At 37.4% G+C, this 27,171-nt stretch overlaps 1 protein-coding gene across 6 annotated transcripts in view; it reads right to left on the bottom strand.

Moving 5' to 3' along the window:
• RIMS1 (regulating synaptic membrane exocytosis 1) overlaps positions 1–27,171 on the bottom strand; it is a 534,165-nt gene that overhangs the window by 239,536 nt on the left and 267,458 nt on the right. For 5 of the 6 annotated variants that reach the window (XM_062186350.1, XM_062186351.1, XM_062186353.1 and 2 more), the window contains exon 1: positions 6,964–7,134. In XM_062186350.1, the coding sequence (XP_062042334.1) occupies positions 6,964–7,060 (97 nt within the window). In that variant the 5' untranslated portion in view covers positions 7,061–7,134. Of the gene's footprint in view, positions 1–6,963; positions 7,833–11,866; positions 12,208–27,171 lie in introns of those variants that run through there. The other variant, XM_062186349.1, reaches the window with a different exon arrangement.

Below are 27,171 nucleotides of genomic sequence, written 5' to 3'. Positions count from 1 at the left end.
CAATTATATACTACTTAAATTACTTAATCCTCTATTTCTTCCCCTAAAACTAGAACAGGAACTTTTAATTCTTGAATGTTTGAAAAGAGAATATTCACATGTTTATATATTTCTCCCCTATGGAAAGTTCTGCTCTATCAGATATCTTTATTTTGACCTGGACACATTATTTATATTCATTTATTTATTCATATTAAATGTGGGATAGGATTTATTCTAAAAGCTGAAAACCAAAAAGCAGCTTTCATAATATTATTATATGTAAACACCTCAGAACCCAGAAAAATCCAATAATGTGCAAGAGTTAAGTTTTCTTTTCTACAGATATAATGCTGGGGTTTGTGTTCTCTCACAGGTAAGCATACCTAGACATCCAGGTTAACAGTTCAATGGTCTGCACCAAATAGTTGAAATCATGTCATATTTTTATTTGCTTTATATTTAGACAATTTTTAACAGTTTAATTTTTTTTACAAACTTTTAATGGCTCTGGTTCAAAGTAGACACAGTCTCTCTCTCTCTCTTTCTCTCTCTCTCTGAAACTCCTTCAAATAAATAAATAAATCTTTGAAAAAAAAAAAGTAAACACAGTACTTCTCCACCATTCAATGATGTCACGTATGCCTCTGGTCACTAAATATTTCTTGGAATGAAAGCCACTGCTGTTAACAAACACTCTTTCTGACGCCTCCTGGAAATGATCTCTAGTTTTAATATAACCTTCCTTCACCCAATGTAATTCAAGGATTTCTTTCCATTGGGTTCCTAAGTTAGTTCCACTATGTCTTCTTTCTTATTTTCCCAATGTCTTCATCATTAGTCTCAGTTTTCTTGAGTGATATGTAAAATAATCTTCTCAGGATATTGAGAAGTAGGCTTTCTGAGAACTTGGCAATGACTGATAGTTTAGATGTGTACATAATTATACTTTCAAAATGATTTTTTCCAAAACTTCAAAAGCACTGATCAACTTTAGTCTAGAATTCATTGTTGATTAGAGGTATAAAGGCAGTTTAACTCTAACTTTTTTGTTACATGCCTTATTTACTTTTAAACTCCAAGCTCCTGGACTTTTTTTCTTTTTCCTTTGCATCTTTAAAGAAATTGGAGTTCGTCTTAAATTTCAGGATTCTGACAGTTGGACAACCCCAGGATTGCATGGGCTTTCTCATGGGCCTGTTTCATGTTTGCCTCTTTCTGGGCCATGAAGCATCGCTCAGAATCTTCAGGCCCAGAGACAGATTCACTGAAGCTGGAAGTGAGAAGCGAACCTCAGACTGGCAGAGTCATTAAACATTTGTTGACTTTACTGTTCTTAACGTCTGAGGTCAAATTCTTACTACAGAGCTTCTTATCTTAAGGCATATGGTCTCTCTGTAAAGTCCTCAGCTAGCTTTCTGGTTGGTTAATAGAAAATCTAATGAGGGCTAGTCATGGCTGCTGCTGTTTTGACATCTATCTAGGTATCTATCTACCTGAATATATTTATTTACTCACTGTACTTCTCCAACCTAGTACAATACACTTGCAATGTAATAGGTTCATACAGATATTTATTAAACAAATAATACACAAATGTATGGTGGCCAAACTTTTTAATTGAAACCTTTTAAGCTTATAAAAATTAAGATTGTAAAAAAATATATAAATTGCATTGTTTCATCTTAAGAAAGAGAAGTTAAGTCAATAACTTATGGTCAGAATTGTAATTACTATGTAAATAGTAATCTTTGTATTCTGAGGCCAAAGAGGATATGCCTAATACTTTTAGTTTAATGACTTAAGAACGAGGTAAATAACTACTTGAATAAGTTACAATTGAAGAATTTAGTACCCCATTTTTGCAAGGGCCCCCAACCCTTGTTTCTGGTTCCTAAATGATGAATTTGGCATGTACTGTAACTTAATAGTGAATTTTGTATATTGTCTACAGCCTACACCTGATTCCCTATTATTATCTCTAGGAGAAAAAAAAAATCACATCTGTTACTAAAGGTCTCCAGTTTTATTTTCCAACTATTCAATTTTGATGCCCCTACAGGTTTCATTTCTTCTTCAGGATACCACATGCTTGCAAAAAAGGGCTGCTAATTCCAGCAACTTAGCCCTTGTTACACAGATTGGCATCCAAAGCAATCTAGGAAGTTAAAAGTTCAAAGGTGGGGCCTGCTTTGTGACACAACAGGTTAGGACTCTAGATGCAACACCAATATCACATATGAATGCAGGTAGGAGCCCTGGCTGCTCTGCTTCTGATCCAGTTCCCTACTAACACACGGAGAAAGCTGTGGAAGATGTCCCAACTCTTTGTGCCCCTGACAGCCATGGATAGAATTACAGGCTCCTGGCTCTGACTGACCCAGATGTAGCCATTGAGGCCATTTGGGGAGTGAATCAGCAGACTGAAGATCTGTCTCTCCTCCTTCTCTATAACTATGACTCTCCAAAAAATACATCAATCTTTAAAAAAAAAAAAAAGTTCAAAAGCATAATGAATTCCTGTTGTCTTTCTTCCAAAGTCAGCAAGAAGGAGAAAATAAAGAAAGAAAAGAAGGAGTGGGCATTTGGTTTTGCCATTAATATGCCTGAATCCCATGTCAAAGTACCTGGGTTTGAATCCCAGCTCTACTCCTGATTGTAGTTTCAGGCTAATGTGCATCCTGGAAGGCAGCAGTTGATGACTCAAGAACTCTGTTGAGTTTCCAGGTCCTAGTTTCGGCATGGATCAGACCTGTCTGTTAAGGGTATTTCTCTTTCTCTGTCTCTCCCTCTCCACACTCCAAATACAAAATATTACACAAACAAATAAGGAAGGAAATCCTGTCACCCAATGCTAAGCTCTTCTTCAACCTGCTGGTGTAGGGACACAGATATTAAGTTCCTTGTAAACCTAAGTGGTTTAGTCTTTTGGATCAAGTCAGCAGGGATTCCATGTTTCTTCTCACAACTGGCATCAATTATTTCTTTCTTCTACACTGGCATCATTTTGATCTCCTTTATTACTCTTAGCCCCTTCACTCCATTCTTTAGGGGCACAAATCTTCATAAGAACTTCTCTCAATCAATTACACATTTCATCTATATACCATTTGATAAGCAAGATTTAGTTCATGCTCCTTTTTTTCTTGTAGTTATATTAATATTTATAAGCTGAGAGACCAAAGATGTCTAACTTTTCCCATTTTCTAAAAAAATTATGTATTTATTAAAGCAGATAGGGAGGGACAGAGTGAGAGAGTGAATATAAGAGTGAGATCTTCCGAGGCCAGTTCACATTCCAAATGCTTGCAACAGCCAGGTCTGGACCAGGAGGGAGCAAGGAGCCAGGAACTCCATCCTGGTCTCCCATATGGGTAGCAGGGACTCAAATACTTGGGACATCTTCTGATGCCTTCCCAGGCATATTAGCAGGGAGTAGGATTCAAAGCAGGGTAGCCAGGACTCAAATCAGTACTCAGTATGGGATGGTAGCATCATAAGCAGTGTCTCAACCCGCTTGCCAGACCACTGGCCCCAACTTTTCATACCTTGCAATAACAAAATGGGCAGAATTTACTTTTAATACAGATGGTAGTTGACCTAAATTTTTAGGTAAGCCTATGCAATGGACCTCTCTGTAGTCTCTGTGTGTATGTACATGTGTGTATCTATGTATGTGAATGGAATTAAATTATATGTTACAAATTACATTGAATATAAAGGCTGCATTTTTTCAGATGTCATTTTGACAAGATTAACTTTTTGTTGTTGAATAGTTGAACACATAGTAAATGTATATCAATATATCAGAAATAAATGTTTCTTTCAGGCATTCATTAAATTTTATTCACTGTATAATGAAACTTTTTGCTTATTTCTCTCAGCAAAATGTAAGTTGCACAAGGGTAAAGAGCATATTTATCTTTTGCCAACCCCAGGACATTCACAGAAAGTGCTAAACAGATATTTTCTAATATTATAACCAACTCAGCATAACACTAAAGTAAGAACAGCAATATCAATGCCAAGAATGGTACACATATATTAAGTAGGTAACATATATCAGGGTTTTTGCTAAATGTTTACTTTATATGTGTATTTTATAAATCGATTAAGCAAATATTTAAGATTTAGTCAAAATGCAACTTCATTTCTTTCCTCCCTCTGCCTTTTTAAATTGTATTCCATGGAGATAATCCTGATCACGAAAATCACAACATGACATCTATCCTCTCCTAAGAAATCTCTTTTTAGCTCATCCTTGCCCTTCTGATCCCAATGGGTCTATAAAACTCTCTTTTACTTTTGCTTTGTATATTATAGATATCTTGATTATCTCACACTCATTTCTGTATTAGGTAACAATAGGCACCACAACCAAAATCAAGACAGGAAGAATACTAATCTAGCATCCTATTACACATACACCAACTCATCCAAATCACCCAACTTTATTATACAGACTTATCTCTATCATGCCAATAAGCTAACAAAGATTTATGGAGGTTAGGTAACCTAGGCTGTGCCACAGGGTACTGGAGATGATTATGGCTAGCTCCCAAGAAAACTCTGAATAGGCCATGGAGAGATTTGGTAATAAAGATATTAATGGCTATTGCAAATGGTGGTATTTCTAATTAAGTTTGAAACAGGAAAAATGATGTATTTTTTATATTTAATATTTATTTTTTAAATGCTATGTTAAAATTTATCGTAATATTAGGGGCCGCATTGTGGCACAGCTGGTGAAGCTGCCACCTGTGACACCACTATCCCATGTGGGTGCTGGTTCATGTCCCGGCTGCTCCACTTCCCATCCAGCTCCCCGCTAATGGTCTGAGAAAAGCAGCAGAAGACGGCTCAAGTGCTTGGGCCCATGACACCATATGGGAAATATGGAGGAGGCTCCAGGCTCCTGGCTTCAGCGTGGCCCAGCACTAGCTGTTGTGGGCATCTGGGGAGTGAGTGAGCAGATAGAAGATCAATCTCTCTCTTTGTTTTTTTTTTTCTCTCTCTCCCTCCCTCTTTCAAATTAATAAATAAATCTTTAATTAAATTGGTTATAATATTGGAGTATCACAACTACTCTGCACTTTTACTGAAATATATTCAAGAAATTTATTTAAGATTAAGATTAACTGTAACACAAGAGAATGTGAGATGTTTGCACCAGATAAATGTATATGTGATGTCCCTGTGTTCCCAGATGAAGTTTTAACACCAGCTTCAGAATTGGGTATATCCTGAGCAGTCCCCAAATTTTCCAGAACAAGTTCCCAAAGAGAGAACACAGCATTCAGAAGCAACAAACTCATCATATCTGATCAGTTCCATTCCTCCAAATATAAAAGGTTTTCTTTTATCATCTGTTGCTATTGTAAATTTAGGGATTCAATTCTGTTTGATTCCATGGCCACTGTGATTTATCTCACATTTTCAGTAAGAACTGGTGTAGAGCCCTTTCTTTAAGGAATGGGAAAATATAAATACACATTCCCATCAAGAATTATCTGTATACCAAATTAGTGCATCTACTTACATTTTTATGTAATAGCTACTTTATTACTCCAGGGGAAAAATGTGTCCATAAACAGTATTGAACATTAAGACAGTCAAGGGAGTCTACTCATCATCTGAGTTTTAAAAGGCTCATAGACAATATGCAACTTACAAAGTCATGAGAAAGTGAGCTGATAGTGCCAAACTGATGGCACGCGTGTGTGCACATATCTAAGACACCTATTTTAGGCTGTGTTGTGCTAATCGGTAACAGAATGAGCTTTCTTAATTGTTCCCATATACAGTATGAGATTAGGAGATACACTTTTATATGGACTGTGCCTTCATGCACTCTGCAGACAGGAAATAGAAAACAAAGCTTTTAATAAAATTTAGCATACAATTTGGCAACTTAAAGCAAGCCAAAAAAAAAAAAAAAAACTAAACATAGTGCCTCCAAATAGGAGGGTACTTCAAAAAGTTCATGGCAAATGGGACTAAAAGATAAGTCTACTTTGATACAAGAAATTTGGAAATCCATGCATAGTTTTTTTCATAACATACACTTTTCCATGTCTTCTTAAAGACCCCTTGTACAAAATTAGAAGCACCCAGACACCATAACACTACCACAAAGATGGCAACCACCACCATCAAATTTGGGACTGTAGCCAGTGTAAACCCAAGTGAACTGCGGCAACATGAAGTGTCTCTTCTCAGCAAGCACTTAATTTTAATATTAATTGAAGTATTTTCTAGAGCAGCCTCTCCAATGGAATTTTATATAATGATTGCTCTTGAGCATTGGAGATGTGACTCCCATAAGTTGATGAACCAAGTTTTAAAATGTATTCAAATAATGAACTAAGTTTTAAAATGTATTTACATAATTTAAATGGCTACATATTGCCGTAGTGTTGTATGGTACAGATTTAGACAGAGAGGAAAAAAAAAAATCAGTTCATCAAGCAATGTTCCAAAATCTTTTGGAATGTGAATTTCATAGCCAGTTACTACCCCAAACACAAGAAACAGCACCTCGCATGACGTGTTACCTGTTTAGTAATTTCGTCACAAATTGGGAAGATTAATCTGAAATTTGAAAAGATGATACCTCTGTGTCTAAACTATTACTCCATTGAAGTTTTGGAAAATACACGTGTTTCCTTTTGGAAGAGACAACTTTTGTTCTCTAGAAAAGAAGTTATTTTTTCCCAAGTACATCCATTCCAAAGTAGTAACTGAAAAACCTAAGATTGCAACGCTGAATTTCCCCGAATGCCAGCATCCAGAACCATTGAGAACTCTTCTCACTCACTCAGGAGCTTGTAACAGGTTTATAAATCCCCCATCGAGGTACACAAGCAAACACTGACACCTTCCTCTGCGTCCAGCGACCGCCTGCGTCGCGGCACCGCAGCCGCACCGCCAACTCCGCGCGCGCGCGCACCTCCCGCCCCGGCGCACGCGGGCGCCGCCCCTCACCTTTCTCGCTGACGCTCTCGCTCTCCAGCTCCACGTCCTCGCAGCTGGTGTACTCGGGGGTCGACACGCCCTCCTCCTCAGAGCTGCTCACGGACATCTGCCGCTTCTTGCCACCCCGCTTGGATCGGTGTGGCTTGGGCGGAGACGGCCGCACGGACTCAGACTGGTCGGAGCTCAAGGAGTCGTTCCGCAGCATGGTCTCCACCTTCTCGCGCTTGGCCTTGCGGAGGAGGACGGCCGAGCTGGGGTCCAGGCGGCTCTGCTTCCTGAGGGGCTCCTGGGCTTTGAGCTCCGCGGCTTCTGCGGGGCCCGGCCCATGCCTGGGCGCCGGCGGGGTATGGTTCGTAAGCGCCTTGGCGCCCGGCGCCCTGGTCTCCGCAGTCCTCTCGGCCGCGTAGGCGCGCGGCGAGTCCGGCGGCGAGGCCCTGGTGCCCGCCGGCGCGCGCTTGCCGGCCTTGCTCTCGGGCGGCGCGGCGCCCGCCTCGGTGCGCGGCAGCGCCACGTCGCTGTGGCGCCGCTCGTGCCTCGCGCGGGACACCCGGGCGTGCATGCGCATCTGCTGCTCGTCGGGCGGCGGTTTCACCGGGTAGCGCGCCAGGTTCGGGTCGCTGCGATACCTGGTCTGGTATTCCTCCTCTTTCCTTTGCTTCTCCTCCTCCGCCTTGGCCTTGGCCTCCTCTCGTTTATCCGGCATGTCGGGGTAGTCCTGTGACCGCCCTTTCTCCAGCCTTCGGCTTTCCCGCCTCTCTTTCCGCTCCCGCTCCTCCGCGGCCACCTCCCCGGGCTGCGCAGGGGTCTTTGGCACACGTTTCCGTTCGCTCTTCAGGACCCCTTTGCCGTTTTGTTCGGAGAGCCCTGGAGCCTTCTTCCTGTGGTAGACAAGGGAACGTAAGGAGAGCGGCTGATAAAACTTCAGGGAAAGGCCAGAGACCTCAGAAACTCCTTTCTTTGTATATCCAGTCTTCAAATGATTAGAATTCCATGTCTCATTAAACATCGAGATGACAAAGAACCACATTAAACCTGCATATCTGATTAGCTGTTGAAAATGGCGCTTTTGCCTGGCGATATATATTCGGGGCCTTCAAAACTTGTTTTCCTATTTTAAGTTCTCTCTCTAATCAGACCAGTAAAAGCCATCAAAAATTCAATAAATAAACACGTTTTATTCTAATCTCTGCTTATGACTTAAAGCGTTACAGATGAAAATATAAGTAATATACGAGCAGAAGATAACATAGAGCTGGGGATTTGGCACTTGGGACACTTCCATCCAATTTAGCTCTGACCCTGATTCCAGCTTCCTGCTAAGTACTGAAGTGCTTGAGTTCCCGACCCCAACATGGAAGAGCTGGGTTGTGTTCCCAGTGCCTAACTCCGGCCTGATCCAGTCCCAGCCCATTACGTGTATTTGGGGAGTGAACCAGGTAATGAGAGAGAGTGTCTCTCAATTATTTAGTCAAAACTAAATATATACTTGATATAAATGTGGCTAATACATATTGACAATCTCTTGTAAGATTTTTTTAAATGAGTGTGATGCAAGTGTGTCCGTTTCAGAAATCAAATCTCACAGCACTTCTTCAGCAGTAGAATGAAAGTAATTTCAACTGCATTCTATGTATGTATCCAAACACTTTTAGGGAGTTTTTTAGGAAAAAAAGAAATGGCTAACCATAGCTTTCATTTTACCTTGCTCATGAAAAAAATGATAGAAATACTGAAATTGTTACTCCTTCCCTGCCACCCACTTTTCCTGTTCCTCTCCATGATTTCGGGATACCAACCAAAAGAAGTGTTTTGAGTTCAACTTTTCCCTACAAGCTGTTGAAAGCACTAGCAGAGATAAAAGAGAAGGGGATGTGTTTGACAACACTTGAACATCCGTAGATGTATCATTTAGTTATCCCTTTTTGTCCTTCTCTGGCACCTAGTTTTAGAAATTTCCAGCAGTCACACCATAAGTTACAAGAAGGAGGTGCCTTGGCTAAGCAGTCTCACCCTATAGATCCAATGTGCAATTAAAATGGAGACAACCCAGACTCATTTGGACATTCTAAGGACCTAAGAAAGTACACCATAGAGGTAAGATCATTGGAATGGAAGTCTAAAAACAGACATGAACAATAACAACAAAAATATAACATGGGAAAAAGGTCCATTAATATTGTGGATTACCAAAGAAGGCACTGCTAAGATACATAATGGGTTGAGTTTGAAGAGAAGCTTGTGATGGTAGAGAGAAATGGCACAGGAAGAAAAAACAAGGGGCTGAGTCTGAGGCATTTCGATTACTTTGATCCTTTGATATGAAAGGGATTTGGATCTGAAGGTGGAACTGCAAGAGTGGTTTTGTAATTGTGCTGTAAGGGGTCTAATATGAATACACACTAAATCATTATCAACTATCACTTGCATAAGAGTGTAATGACTATTACAAACCTTCAGTAGATAATTATGGCACAGTTGCACTCATTTGAAGTTTTTATTGAATCCATTTACTTTTCCTAAGATGCTGATAAATAATGCTTACCTTGAAGAGTTCATGGGAGGACTGAAAAGGAGACATCACCTGTGAAGACGTTTTAGGAAAGAGTAGAGTACTCTGTGAATGGAGAGAGTTCTCTAGTCTCTAGTTCTTGCTCCACACTTTCGCTTACCTCTACCGTTAGGTGGTCCTAAATATAAACTATGATCAAGCACTATTCAATAATTTCAAACTATCATTCCTTCCATCTGGCTTCTCTTTGAGGTAGCCTAGTCCCATCTCTCTTTGCTCCTGCTGCCACACTGCCACTTCCTCATTACTGTCTTAGGTAGTTATATCATCAGTAAAGGTATTCATCCCCATCAATCTCCTTCAGATTTCATCTATGAAAGTCAAAGCAAAAAGTCTATATTCAGATCATCTTTGAATATTTGTAGCTGTTACCATATGTCAAAAGAGAACTCTTTCCTTTAGAAACTTTAAATTTCCAAATCCTCTGTCTTATTTAAAGATACCATCTTCTAACCAATGTCAAACTGCACCTTTGGTATTTCTGGCTCTTCCTCACCCACGACAGTTTGTCACAGATCCTATTAATTCTACCTTCACTGAGGTATCTCTGGTGTCCTTTCTATTTTCTCTCCAAATATTTTAGGTACACTCGTTCTCCTGCTTTGTCCTCCTGTACTCTCTCTACTCCCTCTGTATATCATAGAAAGATTTAGAAGTCTTTTATCATGGGGCTCCCAAAGTACTACTTATATACTATTTTCTGGCCTTGAACAGATTAGCATCCTGGCTATTTGCCTAAGTGTCTGTGTTCAATAGGATATCGTGTGAGCTCTTCCATAGGGTCTGTGAGAGGAAGGATCAAGTCCTAATGATCTTTACACCTTCTGGTTCCTGGCACAGTGTTTACCTGCAGTAAATACAGATGGTGCCCAACTTAATGATGGTTTGAATTACTTTTCTTTTTTTACTTTATGATGCTACAAAAACGATAAGTGTTCAGTAGATTTGTAATCTGAATTTTGTGTTTTGAGCTTTTCCAGGCCTAGTGATGTGTGGTAGGAGAATCTCTTAGAATGCTAGACAGTGGCAGCCAGCTGCAGCTCCCATTCTACTACATAATCAGAATATACAATCACAACTTTACAGTAAACTGTTTTGCTAAGCTATGATGTTCAGTTGGTTAGGTGTGTTAAATGCATTTTCAATTTACAGTATTTTCAGGTTTCCACAGTGTATTGGGTCAGAATGACATCTTAGGTTGAGGAGCATCTCTATACATCAGCAGCTAGCTTGACTAACAGCTGTATGCAATGAATGCCTATCATGTGCCAGATGCTCTATTTAATACCTGCTACAACCCTATAAGGTGAGTTGTTACTGCCTGTTGTGGCAGAGCTAAGGTTAGAATCCAGATCTCTTGACTAGACAGTACTTAATCAGTATGGGCTTTATTTGTAAATGGAATCAAAAGCCTTACTTGTTCCACCCAATGGGACAAATGAGAGCTTCACAGACCAAAGCAATCAATCCTAGTTCAGGTCCAAACAGCAGTCAGTTCCCCAAAATGATGAAAGCAAGAACTATATTCTCTTCAAAGATTCAAGGAGAAATATAATTAAAATACAAGTTTATTTTGATGCCAAAGTCTTTGAAATTCATGCTTAGATTTTTTTCATGCTGCGCATTTCCATGAAAATTTTGAAGACCTTCATATGTCCTGGTGTGTAGCATCATGTTTGGCCACAAATACATTTTTAAATTGATCAACTGAAGTAAATTATCTGTTCAAATCTTTTTAAAATCTTCATTGGCTTTCCATTATGCCTAGGATAAAATCAAGGTTAACCTGTCCCTTCACCAGTCATCTCTCTCCTCCAATATCCCTCTACTTCTTGCACTGTAGGAATGGCTAGTCTTTAGTTCATGCCACTGGAGTTGTTCTGTCGGGCCACATGCCTGTGAAGATACCTGGAGCACTATCCAGTCCTTTCCCCTGATTAATAATTAGTCAATTTTCAGAGCTCAGCATACAATACATGTCCTCAAAGAAGGCTTATCCGATGTAAGCAAAACTTTCCAACACTTTTAATGAAAGGACTAATTCTATAAATGGAAAGTGACCTAAGCTTCTCTGACTTCAAGATTGGAAGTCAGTAACTATCAGGTGCCTTAGCTTATGTAAGCATCTGTGTGTGGCATGAAGGAAAAGCTTTTCAACAAAGTTTTCCTAAGGAATGATGCATCCTAGAGTGACAGACAAAGTACACCAGGCCTCTTGTTGCCTTTCATGTAGGGTCTGGGAAGTAATAATTCCAAATAATCTTCCTAATGGAAGTTGAAACTCTTGAAAATGTGTTTTATCTAGAAGTACGATCTTTTGCTTACAGGGTGAATGAACTTTACCTCTCTCTCGGTGGTTCACTTCTAGACCTGGATGAAGCCTGCTTCTGCTCGGGCCCCGTGGCTTGCTGTGCGGGTTCAGTCCCTTTGCTTCTATCTGGTGGTGCACCTGAAGGAACAGCATCCTGGGCGGAGGCAGCTGCGGTGCTCAGGGGAGTCTGAGACCGTGAGCGTTCTTGGAGTCGGGCTTTCTTTTCTCTTGGGACCTCAGAGCCAGCACCTGTAGCCGTATCACTCAGGGTTCCATCCTGACTTGGCTGCTGTGGGCCACTTCCAAAGAACCATGCACCGGATTTGGTTAAGATCTCTTGTTGCTTTCGACATAAATTGCACACCCACATAACCTATTTGAAGAAGAGAGAAAATATAAATTCTCTGTGCTACTTGGAAATAATTTGTTTGTAATATCTTTTATTGAAAAACAACAGTCCTTATTTTCTTATTTATCCTTGTACATTTCTTGTAAAAATTAGTTTTGCATACATCAAGCACAATATATGAATGCTTGGACTAGGACCTATCCAAACCAGCATGTTTCTGGGCAACCAGAGTGCTTTTTTCCCTCAACACTTCTAACTTGATGATTCTGAGTTTCCTTGTACCATGTATCTGTCATATTTTATATGATTCACTCTGAAGCTTCATTTATAATATCTGTCAGTGAATGTGTTCCAGGTGGCTAGTTGCTAAGAAGAATGTTATAATTTATGTGCAATATTTATGTACATAAACTTCAATATCTCAAAAGACTTGGACAATATCTTCTCAAAAATCTTTTAGTATTAAAAGTTATTTATATGAAATAAACAAAAGGTAGAGTGGAGAAAAAGTCAAGCTGTACATTTCCTCTAGTTTCTTAGCAATAAACTAAACTTAAGCTTTTTTTTTACAAAAATAATTACAAAATACCACTTTCCCATAGAGGTGACTAATGCCAAAAACCTGAGGCCGAGTTTATTCATATGTGACCACCTCAATGAAGTGTTTTCTTAGGAAAACTATTTTACAACCACTCTTTAGAAACATATCCACTGATAAATTATGATGCATAATCATTTAAAATAAACCTATGTACCTGCTCTCATCTTGATGAAAATCAAAATGATATAATAATGAAGGCAGTGGTCAAAATAATATCAACAACTGGCAGTTACAGAGCAATGAGAGGTGCCAGCAGCCCCATGAGCTGCCTTCTCAAACAGCCTCAGCACCTCTGCTTTTTTTGTGCTGTGATTTCACGTTACTCTTCCTGCCTCTCTTGCTTTCCTTTAAAATTCTTTTTATTTTTTATTTTTTGATCTTTGGACTCTATAAATAGTACCCCAAGGAAAAACCCCAGGCCCTTACAAATACTGACTCAGTCAACCATTACTCAAAAATGTTGCCTAAGGATGAAGAAATCCTACATGAGAAACAAAGTAAGATAGTAAAAGTGCTGTTTAGTTGGCCAAAAGAAGAAATATACTATGAACGCATTCAGTTACATAGGGAGAAACATCTGCATTAAATTTTACAATTGCTATCACATAATTTCCATTTACTAAGATGTTAAACTAAGTGATTCGCTGCATAAGCATATATCAAAATACAAAGGTTTTGGAATGCAGCTTCTATTTAAATGCTTGGAACATAGGACTATATTTTGCATAAGGTGCCATCATCTCTTCTATTTTATGAGGTCTCTTTGAAGTCCTGATGGTTAGACCATGGACATAGTAAGGATAACATTACAAGGAGCAATATTCTGAGGCCCAGAATTCCATGAGCAGTGAGACTGAATCTTGAATATCCAGATTAGACGGGACAGGGAATGTAATTTCTTTTGGTTTGCCTCTGTCGCCGACAGGACAACAATAAGATCTGAAATCATATAGTTCAAGAAGATTGGTATGACATTTTTGCTGTTTTGTGCCAACTGCATAAATATTCAATTTACATTTCTTAATAAATAATTATCATCAAAAGTAGGTCCTTTTCTATTAAAATAATAAATTTAGGATGAATATGAATTTCCTTTAAAACTGTACAGAAAATACAATCTAAAATTTTATTGCAAAGTTTTCAAAGTGGAGTGAAGCTAAATAAAAGGGCAGAAAAGAATATTATCTTCATTTATCCAAATATTTTTTAGAACATTGTTACCATAATCTTGTTTTGACTGTTTTATATTTTTAAATATTATGGAATGTGTCAGTGAAAAGTATTTGCCATATCTGGGCAAGTTCCAAATTTTAAATATAATCAAAATTGCTGCTGGGTCAATATAAGCAAACAAAATATTATTAAATAAAGATAACTTTTATAATTCATTTCATCTCATTTCAAATGTACTCTAATGATGATAATTAGTGAATAACTAAAAATAGCATAGGTACTATAAATATGGTCTTAAAATACTGTTTATTCACGTTAGTCTGAGATGTCTCATTTATTTTGTTTTGTTTTTAATATTTATGAAAATGCTATTCAATAGCAAATTTTAGTATATTTTTCTTGTGTAAAACAGCCTTTTAATTAATCTCTTAAAATTAGTTACACATGTGGTTAACCTTTCCTCCAGCTTTAAAATTATAAAAACATTAAAATATTTACTTTTATTAAAATACTACCTCCTGATTTTAATTATAATTATTCATATCAAAAATTTGACAATAAAAGAAAATGCTTTATATATGTTAAATAAAATAATTATAATAGGGCATTTTCATGCTTTTCAATACAATTCCTACCACACAGTTCATATGGCAGGCATGTACAAAAATGAGCCACACACCATAAAGCAACATAGTAATCTACATGTAAGGTTCTCTTTTGAGCTAGTTTTAGGCATTATATTTGCCCTGAGCTAAGATAATCCAAAAGTGAGGGGAGGAGACTTTCACACATTTTTCTAAACAAGAGGATAAGACATAACTATGTCTATAAAAATAATGCTTTTAACACACAGAGACACACCTTTTAGATACTGTACCATGCTGGATTATACCCTGATTAAATACTCTAGGAAATATTCCAAAGTAATCTAAATTACATCTGTACAATAACTTAACAGTTCACAGATGTTAAGTATCAAATGCAAACTCAAAAAACAAATTATTGTGATGAAACTTGGCTTCTGAAACTCCACACCATGTATCAGAAAAAATAAGAATAACTAAAAACTTTATTCTGACCTTTTGCTTCAACAGCACTTTTTAAATTTAAGGCAACAAATTTCATGTATTTCAAATACACAGATAACAGGATTTTAAAATCATTCTTTTTCACTTACTGAATACTTCAGAAATACAGGAGACAATTAGAAGATCCACAAGAATTTTTTTATCCAGAGAAATAAAAATGACAATGCTTCCTACTGTATTTACAGAGAGACTAACATGGATAAAGCCATGGCTTTAGCAGAAAAAAAAAAAAACAAAAAAAAAAAAAAAAAACAAAAAACAAAAGTACTCTACACTTGCCTTCACATGAAATGTTTGGAGACTCAGATACACACTAAAAAAGAAATATGCCATAGATTTACTCTTGATTATACTACTAAGGTTATTCTTCATGGTGAAATCCAGAATTCTCATATTAACACAAATGTCTTGCTTATAAGAATATATCTGAGCTGTCTAGCATTATTGCATCAAGAATAAACACATAAGCATAAAGTTTCCCCCAAAATACAAAATGATATTGTGAAGTTTCTTTTAATTAATACATTTTAAGATTGACTTTCATTTCATTAGTACTTTTTAACAATATTACACTACCATTTTAAAAGCGTGTGAAAAGCAGAAGACTGGACTTAATCAACCTTACAGTTGCTGCATTTTCTGAAACTTTTACTCATTTTCCCTACTTCCTCAATTCAGTGCAATATTCACTGTAGCATAAACTGGGGAGAAATTATCGCAGTAAAATTTTAGTGATGCTGATAAACGAAATAAGACAGTAGAAAGTAGTAGTTGAATGAATGGATGCGAAACAGCACATTCCCTTCAGTTCTTTTTATAGTGTGTTCTGATTTTTGTTGTCCTTGTTTCTATCTCCTAAGTTTATTATTTCTCTTTGGAAGTTCATAAAATACATTGTGTGGATTTCTGAAATATATAATGACATAGAATTTTTCTTTTTAAAGAGTAGTTCACTCCCATTGTTTTGCTATTACATTTTGGTTTCATTGTCTAGGCAAATTTAAAATAACTGAATTTCCACTGGGAATTTGTGGTTATTTACCAGTTTAATATTACAGCATATTTTCTTGTGATCCTCAAGTATTATGCACCTTTTTAATTTTTTAAAAATTATATTTAAAGTATATAAATTTTATGTATTTCCTATATACAGATTCAGGAACATAATGATTGCAACATTTCAGTATCTATAAATATTCCATAGAAATGGTATTTAATTTGCCTAACCATTAAACTTCCTAAATTCTTTCAAATTAACAGAATTCTACAGAAAAAAATAATCAAACCATTTTCATGTTCAAGGTCATTTCTTGTAGAATATGTTGGCAAAAAGATCAAATTATTGGGTAGGACGCCAGTGCTGTGGCATCGTGGTTAAAGCCCTAGTCTGAGGCACTGGTATCCCATATGGGCACTGGTACAAGCCCCAGCTGCTCCTCTTCCAATCCAGCTCTCTTCTATGGCCTGGGAAAGCAGTAGAAGATCACCCAAGTTTGGGCCCCTGCATCCACATGGGAGACCCAGGAGAAGCTCTTGGCTCCTGGCTTTGGATTGGCCCAGCTCTGCCCATTGCAGCCATTTGGAATGGAAGACCTTTTTCTCTGTCTCTCCCTCACACTGTTTGGAACTCTACCTCTCAAATAAATAAGTAAAATTAAATATATATATATATATATTGGGTAAAATTAGAACATATTAAAAGATTTTTTCACTATAATCATTGTGATAAGAGTTGGGGCTTTTAGTGTATATTTTGCAAAATTGCTTCCCAAAAGGTTTGTGCTAAATTATAAACCAAACCTGATAATTAGGCTCTGCATTTTAAAGTCTTATGATATGATGATGTTCCCAACCCCTGTTTTCTCATAAATGTCTCTATTTTTTTTTAAGTATTTTATTTAGTTGAAAGACAGAGATAGAGTGAGATATAGAGAGGGAAGGGCAGAGAGAGACAGAGAGACAGAGACAGAGTGAGATTTTTCCATTCACTGGTACACCCCTCAAATGCCTGCAACAGCCAAGGCCAGACCAGGCCAGGCTGAAGCTGGATTCTGGAAACTAAATCCAGGTCTCCCACAAGGATGTCAGAAACACAACCTCTCGAACCACCAGCTGCTTCTCACCAGAGCGCACAGTAACAGGAAGCTGGTATGGACAGAGGAGCCTGCATTGGAACACCAGCAAGTCCTTAACCACTGCATCAATGCCCACACCTCAGAAATGTTTCAAATTTAAAATAACATAGTGTGAGCCCATGTAAAGAGCAGAAAATAAATCTATAGAGTCATAAGTCACACAAAAGAGGAAGGGAGATGCCAACACATTTCTAGAAGTTGTATATGGGAGAAGGTGGTAAATTAAATTAAATGGAGGAAGCTGTGGCTTAAACCACAGGTCGAACCAGAGTTAATCTTCTTATCAGAACTCAGAGAAGTTCTATTTAGAAATGACAGACACCCCAGCTGGACAGAAGTGAGAAGTGAACTAACAGCAATAGACTATTTGAATGTCTTCATTATACAATGTTTATTTTCTACATACAGAGTGACCACTCTTCACAACATCTGAAACAGAGCTACTGTAGACCTACAAAAGCACTCCTTGTTCTGTCAGAAGATTGTCTCCATCCTGATGGCTTGCAGCTCTGCACACGCACAAAAACACTCTTAAGAAACAGAAAGAGGCCGGTGCCGCGGCTCTGGCACACCGGGTTCTAGTCCCGGTCGGGGCACCGATCCTGTCCCGGTTGCCCCTCTTCCAGGCCAGCTCTCTGCTGTGGTCCGGGAGTGCAGTGGAGGATGGCCCAAGTGCTTGGGCCCTGCACCCCATGGGAGACCAGGATAAACACCTGGCTCCTGCCATCGGATCAGCGCGGTGCGCAGGCCGCAGCGCGCCTACCGCGGCGGCCTTTGGAGGGTGAACCAACAGCAAAGGAAGACCTTTCTCTCTGTCTCTCTCTCACTGTCCACTCTGCCTGTCAAAAAAAAAAAAAAAAAGAAACAGAAAGAAGGACTTACAATGCAGAGTCATCTGCCTGTTCTCCTCCAACTTTGTGTATTCATGAAAGTCAAAGTACTACTACTAAGCACTTATGTTTGAGGTTAATAAACTCTTCAAACATCTTATAAGGGCATTTTAAATAGCTCATGGAAAAGGGAATTCAAATATAAATTTATTCTGGTTAAAAAAACCTTTTGAAGTCCATTTATAGTCATTTCATAATACGTACTTTCCACGAACTTTTTGAAGCCTCTTAAATGCCTACTGCAATGACAGCTAAGGATAAGGTTCATTGAGGTACTTCTCTTTCCTTCAACCCTCAATCATTTTTCAACTTTGTATATGGGTTATTATACCAACTAGTGGGTTTAGATTATGCCTCAGATTCTGTGTATCCAACATGATGACCAATGTTTCACTAATGGAAAATGTTCCTAGTCTCAAATGCAAATGATTCCTCTCTTTAGTCAAATTTCTTTATCCTATTAATAGTTTTATCCTTTTCTTCTTGTATATTTGATTTTTACTCCTAGCCCCCTCCTTTCTAGAACTCCCATTCTTCTGCTCCAAATCTCTCTCCAGGCTTTTCAGTAATCGGTTCTTCTTGGGACTTTTCTTAACTGTTTACTCTTCTACAAACAGATCATTTACTTCTTGGAATTCCTTTTTTCCTCTTTCTTGGTAGACTTTCTTTTGCTAAAGAGAATATATAAATGGTAAGTTTTACAAGTCCTTCCAGATCCTCAAAATATCTTATACTACCTGTATATTTGATTGATGGTTGTCTATATAGATATAGAATTGCAGGGTCCACATAATTCTATCTATAGGCAACTCATAGACAAAGAATTGATCTTGTAAAAAAAAAGTAATGTACAAGTACAAGAATAGGAAAGAAACCATAAAATAATTTTTAAATATGGAGGAGAATAAATATTTCAAAATTAATAGAAGACAATTTCCAGAGTACAGATCTCACTGAACTTTATTACAATGAATGAAAACTGAAACCTTGAAGATACGAAATTGGTATATAATTTCAGCAAACCAAAGTAAAGATCATAAAAGTTTCCAGAGAGAAAAAAAATCATGCTGCTGTAAATGTCTAATATTCCCGTTATCCTGATTCTGGGGAGATCATGGCATATAAGCAGCAACAATGAATACTGAATGAGGTGGCCTATGTGGGACTGAATTCCAGTTCTCCTAACTTCTTGTATCACTACCTAGGATAGATTACATCATTTCTCTGTGCTTCAGTATCCTCTTTTATAAAATAGGGAAATAACGATTTCATAGATTATACATGAAGATTAAATAGGATACTGTATGTAACTGTGTTTTGATACATAGTAATTACTCTGATTTGGTAATGACATGTTGAACAATGTTTCAAATCTTCACACTATGCTTCATAAATATGTATAATTATAATGTAAATAAAATATTTCATGACAAAAATATTTGTCTTAACAATATATGAAATTTACTGACAGTATATATTCAAATGAAAAATAAATATTCTTTTCTTGCAATATAAAGAGCTATGTTTAGGTGCCTGCGCTGTGGTGTAGCAGGTAAAGCCAACATCTGCAGCAGCAGCATCCCATTGGGCGCTGGTTCGAGTCCTGGCTGCTCTGCTTTCAATCCAGCTTTCTGCTATGGCCTGGGAAAGCATTACAAGATGGCCCAAGTCCTTGGGGCCTTGCACCCACATGGGAGACCCAGAGGAAGATCCTGGCTCTTAGCTTCAGATCAGCTCAGCTCCATCCGTTGTGGCTATTTGGGGAGTGCCCTAGCAGATGGAATACCTCTCTCTCTCTCTATGACTCTACCTCTCTGTAACTCTGCCTTTCACATAAACAAATCTTTTTTTTTTTTTAAAGAGCTATGTTATACATACTTCTGATTTCAATTAATTATCTGAGAGCATGTTATGTGCTGGGCATTGTTTTAAGCACTGGGGAAGCAGCAGAGAACAAAATAGACAAAAATTCTGTCCTGCAGTATGTATTCCAGTGAAAGAAGACGAACAAAACTAAAACATAATAGTAAACATAGATAACATGCTAGATGTTGACACATACCAGAAACAAATGCAGAGGGAAAAAGGTAGAGGATGATCCATTTGGTAGTGTGGTTCAATTTAAAATTGGTTGGTCAAGGCAAACTTCATCAAGAAAGTGCTGAGTGAGACTATGCTAGGCAGATATCTGAGGGAAAACCTTATGGGCAACAACAACAAAAAATGGAAAAGGAAAAGAACCTTGATGGGGCTTATGCCTGGCAGTTTTGAGGAACAGCTGGAACTAAGTGAAGGGTTGAGTAGTATAAGATGGGTTTGCGAAGGAGCAGCTGAGTTGGTCTTTGTGAGCTACCGCAAACACACGGACTTTTATGACGGGAAATATGTGGACCCATTGAGGGTTTCGGAGCTGATATGTGTTAGGTTTAAGTAGGATCCCTCTGGTGGTTGTTGTGAGAATAAAATGCATGGACTGGTACAATCTTTGTGAGTTACATTCCAATACTGCTAGTTTTACTCTTTTAGCTACTTTTTGCCAAATATAGTTCTACATTTTTTTGGTTAATTTTTTGTGTCATTTTGTTAGAGCTGTATTTCTTCTTATAGTAGAACAGGACTGAATCATATTTTTAATCCAATCTAGAATCATTGGGTGAACATCATAGAGTGTACTTACACAAACTAAAATGGCTACAATGTCACTAAACAATAGAATCTTACAAGTTCACCATTATTTAAGTGGTCTGTCATTGACCAAAATGTCCTTAAGAAGATGACTGTATAACTATAAAAGAAAATTAAATAATCAAGGTTTTTACAGGTAAACATAATTCTCCTTGCAAACTATCTCACTTCTATTCATTTCTTTTTCTATTTAAGTTCAAGCTAGTTGTTTAAGGAATCTAAACTTATTTCATACCCATGCTCTTATACTTCATTTATTTCTTCCTCCTTAAAATCTGACTCCCATTCTCACAATTATATTTTTCTTTCATATACATTATTGATCTATTCTATAGTGCTAATGGAACTTAAAATTAAAAAGTAAATATAACATGGAGAAATTAATTAAACCAGAAATTAGCTCTTTGAGAGGATTAATAAAATTAAAGGACATTTCACTAACCAAAGAAATATAATTACCAAAAGAGATGATATCACTAAAGATTCTAGACTCATTCAAAGAAAAAATAGGGCAATGTGACTAACCAAACTCAAACCAACTTTATGAGTCAGAGACTAAAGAGATAAGTAAGGTTAAACAAAGTTGTAAGGATGGGGCCTGAGAATTTCAGAGAATATCAGCATACTTATTAAAACAAATCACAGAGAGTTGTCCCCCTCTTATTTTACCAATAAATTCCATAACATGGCTAAAATAGAGAAATTCCTCAGAAGTTAAAATTACCAAAACAAACACAATCCCAAATAGTCATAACTATTAAAGAAGGTGAATTCATAATTAAAATATAATTTACAATGAACATGCCAGAACCAGAAATGTCCACTGGAAAATTCCTAAAAATATATTTAAAGAGTAAATGATAAGGGTTGGATTAGATTATTATTATTATTATTTGTAGGGCAGAGTTACAGAGAGAGGAGGAGGGAGGGAGGGAATGAGGGAGGGAGGAAGGGAGAGGGAGAGGGAGAGAGAGAGAGAGAGAGAATCTTCCATTGACTGGTTCACTCCCTAAATGGCCACAATGGCCACAGCTGGGCCAGGCTGAAGCCAGGAGCCAGGGGTTTTCTCCAGGCCTCCTATGTGGGTGCATGGGCCCGAGCACTTGGGCCATCTTCCATGCTTTCGCAGGTGCATTAGCAGGGAGGTGGGATGGGAGTGGAGCAGTTGTGTCTGGAACTGGTGCCCATATGGGATGCCAGCTTCACAGGTGGAGAGTTAAGCTCTTAAGCCACACTGCTGGCCCTGAAAAGTTTTAACAAGTGTAACTGGAACCAAGGTTTAACTTGTTCAGTTGGCACCTATAAGGGGAGAATAAGGAATGTGAAGCAGAATACAGAATATGAATCAGAAGCAGTACATGAGGCCATAGCTTTCCAATATTGCTGTAAACCACATGTCTGTGTCACTCTCAAATCTGTATATTATAATGGTTCTCTCCAATATGAAAGCATTTGGAGCTGCAGCCTTGTGTGGCAACTAAGTTTAGATGGGTTCATGAGACTGAAGCCCTCATGGTCAGATGCATGGCCATCCTGCTCACCAGATACCAAGTCAGACACCACATCTGCTCTCATGTTGATGCCTAATTCTATCAGTATGATGAGGAATAAATGTTGTTTAAGTCAGTCCATGATATCCCACTATAAGCAGTGTGAAATAAATCACAAGTGAAAGATATTATTGATATAAATCAAATTACAGATTTAAGGACTGCTGCAAACCATGAACAGAATATATTCAAAAAAGACAAGGCCTACATACATCATAATAAGACTACAGAAAATCAAAGAAAAAGCTTTCAAAAAAAAGAGAGAGAAAAAGACACATTGTTTCCAAAGGTCTAATGTAATATTTATAACTGACCTCATAATAGAAGTTAGACAAGAACACAATGCAGTTATATGTGTGTGATGAAGGAAAATAAATGCTTAATGAAGTCTTTAAGATTGAAAATATTGGTTTTTTTTAAATAGCTTTTTATTCAAACCAGAAGTGAATGTGTTATAAGCAGACTCATAGGAAGGAAACACTAATGAAAACTTTTAGTGCAAGAAAAATGAGGACAAATGCAAACAAAGATACTGGAAAAACAGAGAATAACAGTTGGTAAAACTAAATATGCTTAAGAGAAATAGGGCAACTTCAGAAAGACAAATACCATGTGATCTCATTCATATGCAGAATCTAAAAGAGCTGATCTCACTGAAGTGGAGAGTATAAGGGTGGTTACCAGAGGCTGGGGAGGGAAAGGGGAAGGAAGAGACAGGAAAGGGTTGATTCATGGGCACTAAGAACCGCTGCTCCTGTATGGCACAGTAGGGTGACAAGAGCTATGATAAGGTGATGTGTATTTCTCTAAAAGAAGTAAGAATAATTTTTTATGTTTTCAACAGAAAGAAATATTAGATGTTTGAGGAGACAGATCCATTACTCTAATTGGAAAACACACAATGAATACATGTATCAAAGCATCATATAGTACCCCATAAATATGTACAGCTTTATGTCAGTTACATTTTTTAAATTTAAAAAGTAAATGAATATTGTTTAGTAGCAGGTTAAGCCTATGATTATAAAAAAATTGAAATGAGTCATTGTGAAACTTAAAAGTAAGAAAAGAAGGAGTTGTGGGAAGGATGGAGGGAGGGTAGTGTGGAGGGCACACTATGCTATTAAAACTGCATATATGAGAAATTTGTTTCTTTTATAAAAATAAAATATTTTAAAATGAATATTGTTAGTAGGTAAGAATAATTAAGTATTTATCCTAGAGAATAAATCACAAGAATAACAAAAAAGTTTCTACAGGAAAAAGCATATTAAAATAGTACATTTATTTTTATATATATATATATATATATATATATATATATATATATATATATATGAAATAGTGTAAGTAGGGGCCGGTGCTGTGAAGTGCCGGCATCCCATATGGGCACCGGTATCCCTTATGGGTGCTGGTTCAAGACCCGGCTGCTCCACTTCCGATCCGGCTCTCTGCTATGGCCTGGGAAAGCAGTAGAAGATGACCCAAGTCTTTGGGCCCCTGCACCCTTGTGGAAGACCTGGAAGAAGCTCCTGGCTCCTGGCTTCAAATGAGCACAGCTCCGGCCATTGTGGCCAATTGGGGAGTGAACCATTGGATGGAAGACCTCTCTCTCTCTCTCTCTCTCTCTCTGCCTCTCCTCTGTGTTACTCTTTCAAATAAATAAATAAATCTTTAAAAATAGTATAAATTTCTTACATTTTTGAATAAGTGATAAATATATCAACCTGTACTAAGTATGAGTAATAACTTATGGATAAAAATAAAATAACAGAAAATATATTATTGACAAAATCATGGAGGACAGAATGCTTAATGTAACTAATTCCAAATATATTAAAGGAGAAATAGATAATATAAAGTGTTATGGTGGGGGCCGTCACTGTGGTGCAGTGCCGTCATCCCATATGGGCACCGGTTCAAGTCCCGCTGCTCCTCTTCTGATCCAGCTCTCTGTTGTGGCCTGGGAAAGCAGTGGAAGATGGCCCAAGTCCTTGGGCCCCTGCACTCATGTGGGAGACCCAGAAGAAGCTCCTGGCTCCTGGCTTTGGATCGGTGCAGTTCTGGCCGTGGTGGCCATCTGGGGAGTGAACCAGTCGATGGAAGACCTCTCTCTCTCTGCCTCTCCTCTCTCTGTGTAGCTCTGACTTTCAAATAAATAAATAAATCTTAAAGAAAAAGTATTATGCTGAGCTTACATATAAATACAATGCCAATTAAATAGCATGTAAACAAATAAAATGTTCCAACTTTAAAAAATCATCACACAAGATTTTGTAAAAGATTTAACCAAATGATTTGCTAATTAGAAGAGAACTCCATGAATATAAGCACACAAAATATGCAATGAAGAGAAAGAAAAGTAAATATCATGCCCACATTAAATAGAAGAAACTAGTACAGTTTTAGTAGACTAACTAGACTAACAATCTTTACTAGAGACGAAATGACAATTTCATTATGATGAGTGATTAATTCATCCCAAGGACACTAAATTAAATGTTATATGCATAAACAACATAGCAAGGTATGTAAATCAGAACTTGACAAATGAATCACAAAAGTAGTGAGGGACATAAACACATTTTTAATGAAATGATAGAACACACAGAATAAAAATCAGCAAGAAAATGGAAGAGCAGAGCAGAATTTGACCTTACCCACCATAAAAACTGAAGTACATTCATTACCTATAGAATAACATGTATAAATGTGTGGTTCCAAAACCCCTCTATATATTTGATGCAATGCATTTCCACACATGCAAACCAGAAAAAGTTTTCCAATAATATAACAACGATGGTATAAGGAGATTCTAAAATTATTGTAGGCTTGCCAGAGGCTAAAAAAACTAAGACAATGCTGAAGAAGGAAACTTTAGGACCTTACATTGTTTTTCGAATATTATCCCTACATACAATCAGGCACATTGCTTTTTAAAACATCATTGTTATATTTAAAATCACAGCAATTTCTTTATTGTTTTGGCAGGTGATTCTTACCTGTTCTAAATATAAGTCAGCACAAGATACTTGTAAAAGACATGTCTTGAGTTTTCTGGTAGCCACATATTCATATAATGTATTTCAATAAATGTTAATTAGTAAATTGTTTAGTTACATGTGAATAAATAGCTATACATTTGGCAAAAATTTCACATTAACCAATTCACTTTCTTTCTTTCTATATTTATTGGTGTATAATTGACAAATAAAAAGTTTATGCCATATGAAAAGGTCAATCCATGGAAATTATAAGTATTAATGCCTGTTACCAAAGGCTGGGTAATGAAGATGGTATGGAGGCACGGGGAAACGTTGATTAACTGATACTAAGTTATGGTTAAAGGGAGTAAGAAGTTCAGTGGTTAGATTTCACAGTAGGGTGAATAGAGATAATATTCATGTACTGTATATCTATTTGAAAAAAAAAACTATAAGATAGGATTTTGAACATTTTTACCATAAAGAAATGTTTGAGGAGTCAGATATGTGTTCCCTCATTAGACATTACACAATATAAACTTCTATTGTATTGCATGATTGGCATAAATATGTATAATTTATGTGCATGCTAGAAAATTTTTAAAAACTGTAAAAATTTTAATATATATCTAAGGCACACAAGCCATTCTTTTGGTGTATTCATACACTGTGCAGTGATTACCAAAACCAAGTGAATTAACACATACATAAACTCATAGTTACCTTTTCTTTGTGTGTGTGTGTGAGAGAGAGAGAGAGAGAGAGAGAGAGATGTCTTCCTCCTCTTGGTTCACTCCCCAAATGGCTGCTACGGCCGGCGCTGAGCCTATCCGAAGCCAGGAGCCAGGTGCTTCCTTCTGGTCTCCCATGCAGGTGCAGGGCCCAAGCAATTGGGCCATCCTCCTCTGCCCTCTGGGGCCACAGCAGAGAGCTGTACTGGAAGAGGAGCAAATGGGCTAGAAACCGGCTGCATATGGGATGCCGGCGCCGCAGGCGGAGGATTAACCAAGTGAGCCATGGCACTGGCCCCACAGAAATATATTATTTTTTATTATTCTGGAGGTCTCCAGAACTTCCTCATCTTAAGAGGGAGTTTGTGCCCTTTAATTAACTTATCCCTATTTCTCTCATCCTCAGCTTCTGCACAGCAACACTCTCTACTCTCTTTCTGAGTTCAACTTTTTTAGAATTCACATATAAGTGAAATCATATGGTATTTGTCCTTCTGTGCCTGGATTATTTCACTTTAATAGTTTTCTTCAGGTTCATCTGTATTGTTTAAAATGGCAGGGTTTCCTCCTGAATAGCATTCCATTGCATTCACATATCTCCTTTATCCATTCATCTGTTGATGGACATTCAGCTTTCTGCCACATCTTGGTTACTGTGAAATATGCCACAACGCACACAGAAGTAAAGACATCCTTTGAGATACTAATTTCATTTCTTTTTGCTATACTAACTTCAAAAATTAGTCAAAATATGTACTATGAAAAAACTGCATAGATTTTCAACTTTTCCACTAAAAGAAAGTTATTTTATTCAGTTTTACATGAATAATTTGAAGTATCCACAAGGGGTTCCTGGATCATATGGTAGTTCTACTTTTTAATTTTCTGTGGAACTTCCATAGCAGCTTTATCAATTTACATTCTGGCCAGCTATACACATGTGTTCCCTGTTCTCCACATCTTCACCAATTGCTATTATCTTTTGATTTTTTTTTTTTTGATAACAGTCATCCTAACAGTTGAGAAGCGCTATGTCATTGTGATTTTGGTTTGCATTTACTTGCTGATTAATAGTATTGAGCATCTTTTCATTATCTTCTTAGTCATTTTTAGTCTTCTTTGCAAAAATGTCTATTTAGGTCCTTTGACCA

Source organism: Lepus europaeus, chromosome 3 (assembly GCF_033115175.1).
Source record: "Lepus europaeus isolate LE1 chromosome 3, mLepTim1.pri, whole genome shotgun sequence".
NCBI lineage: Eukaryota > Metazoa > Chordata > Mammalia > Lagomorpha > Leporidae > Lepus > Lepus europaeus.
The sequence above is the reverse complement of the archived record's forward strand: the minus strand, read 5'-3'. Positions and strand labels throughout refer to the sequence as shown.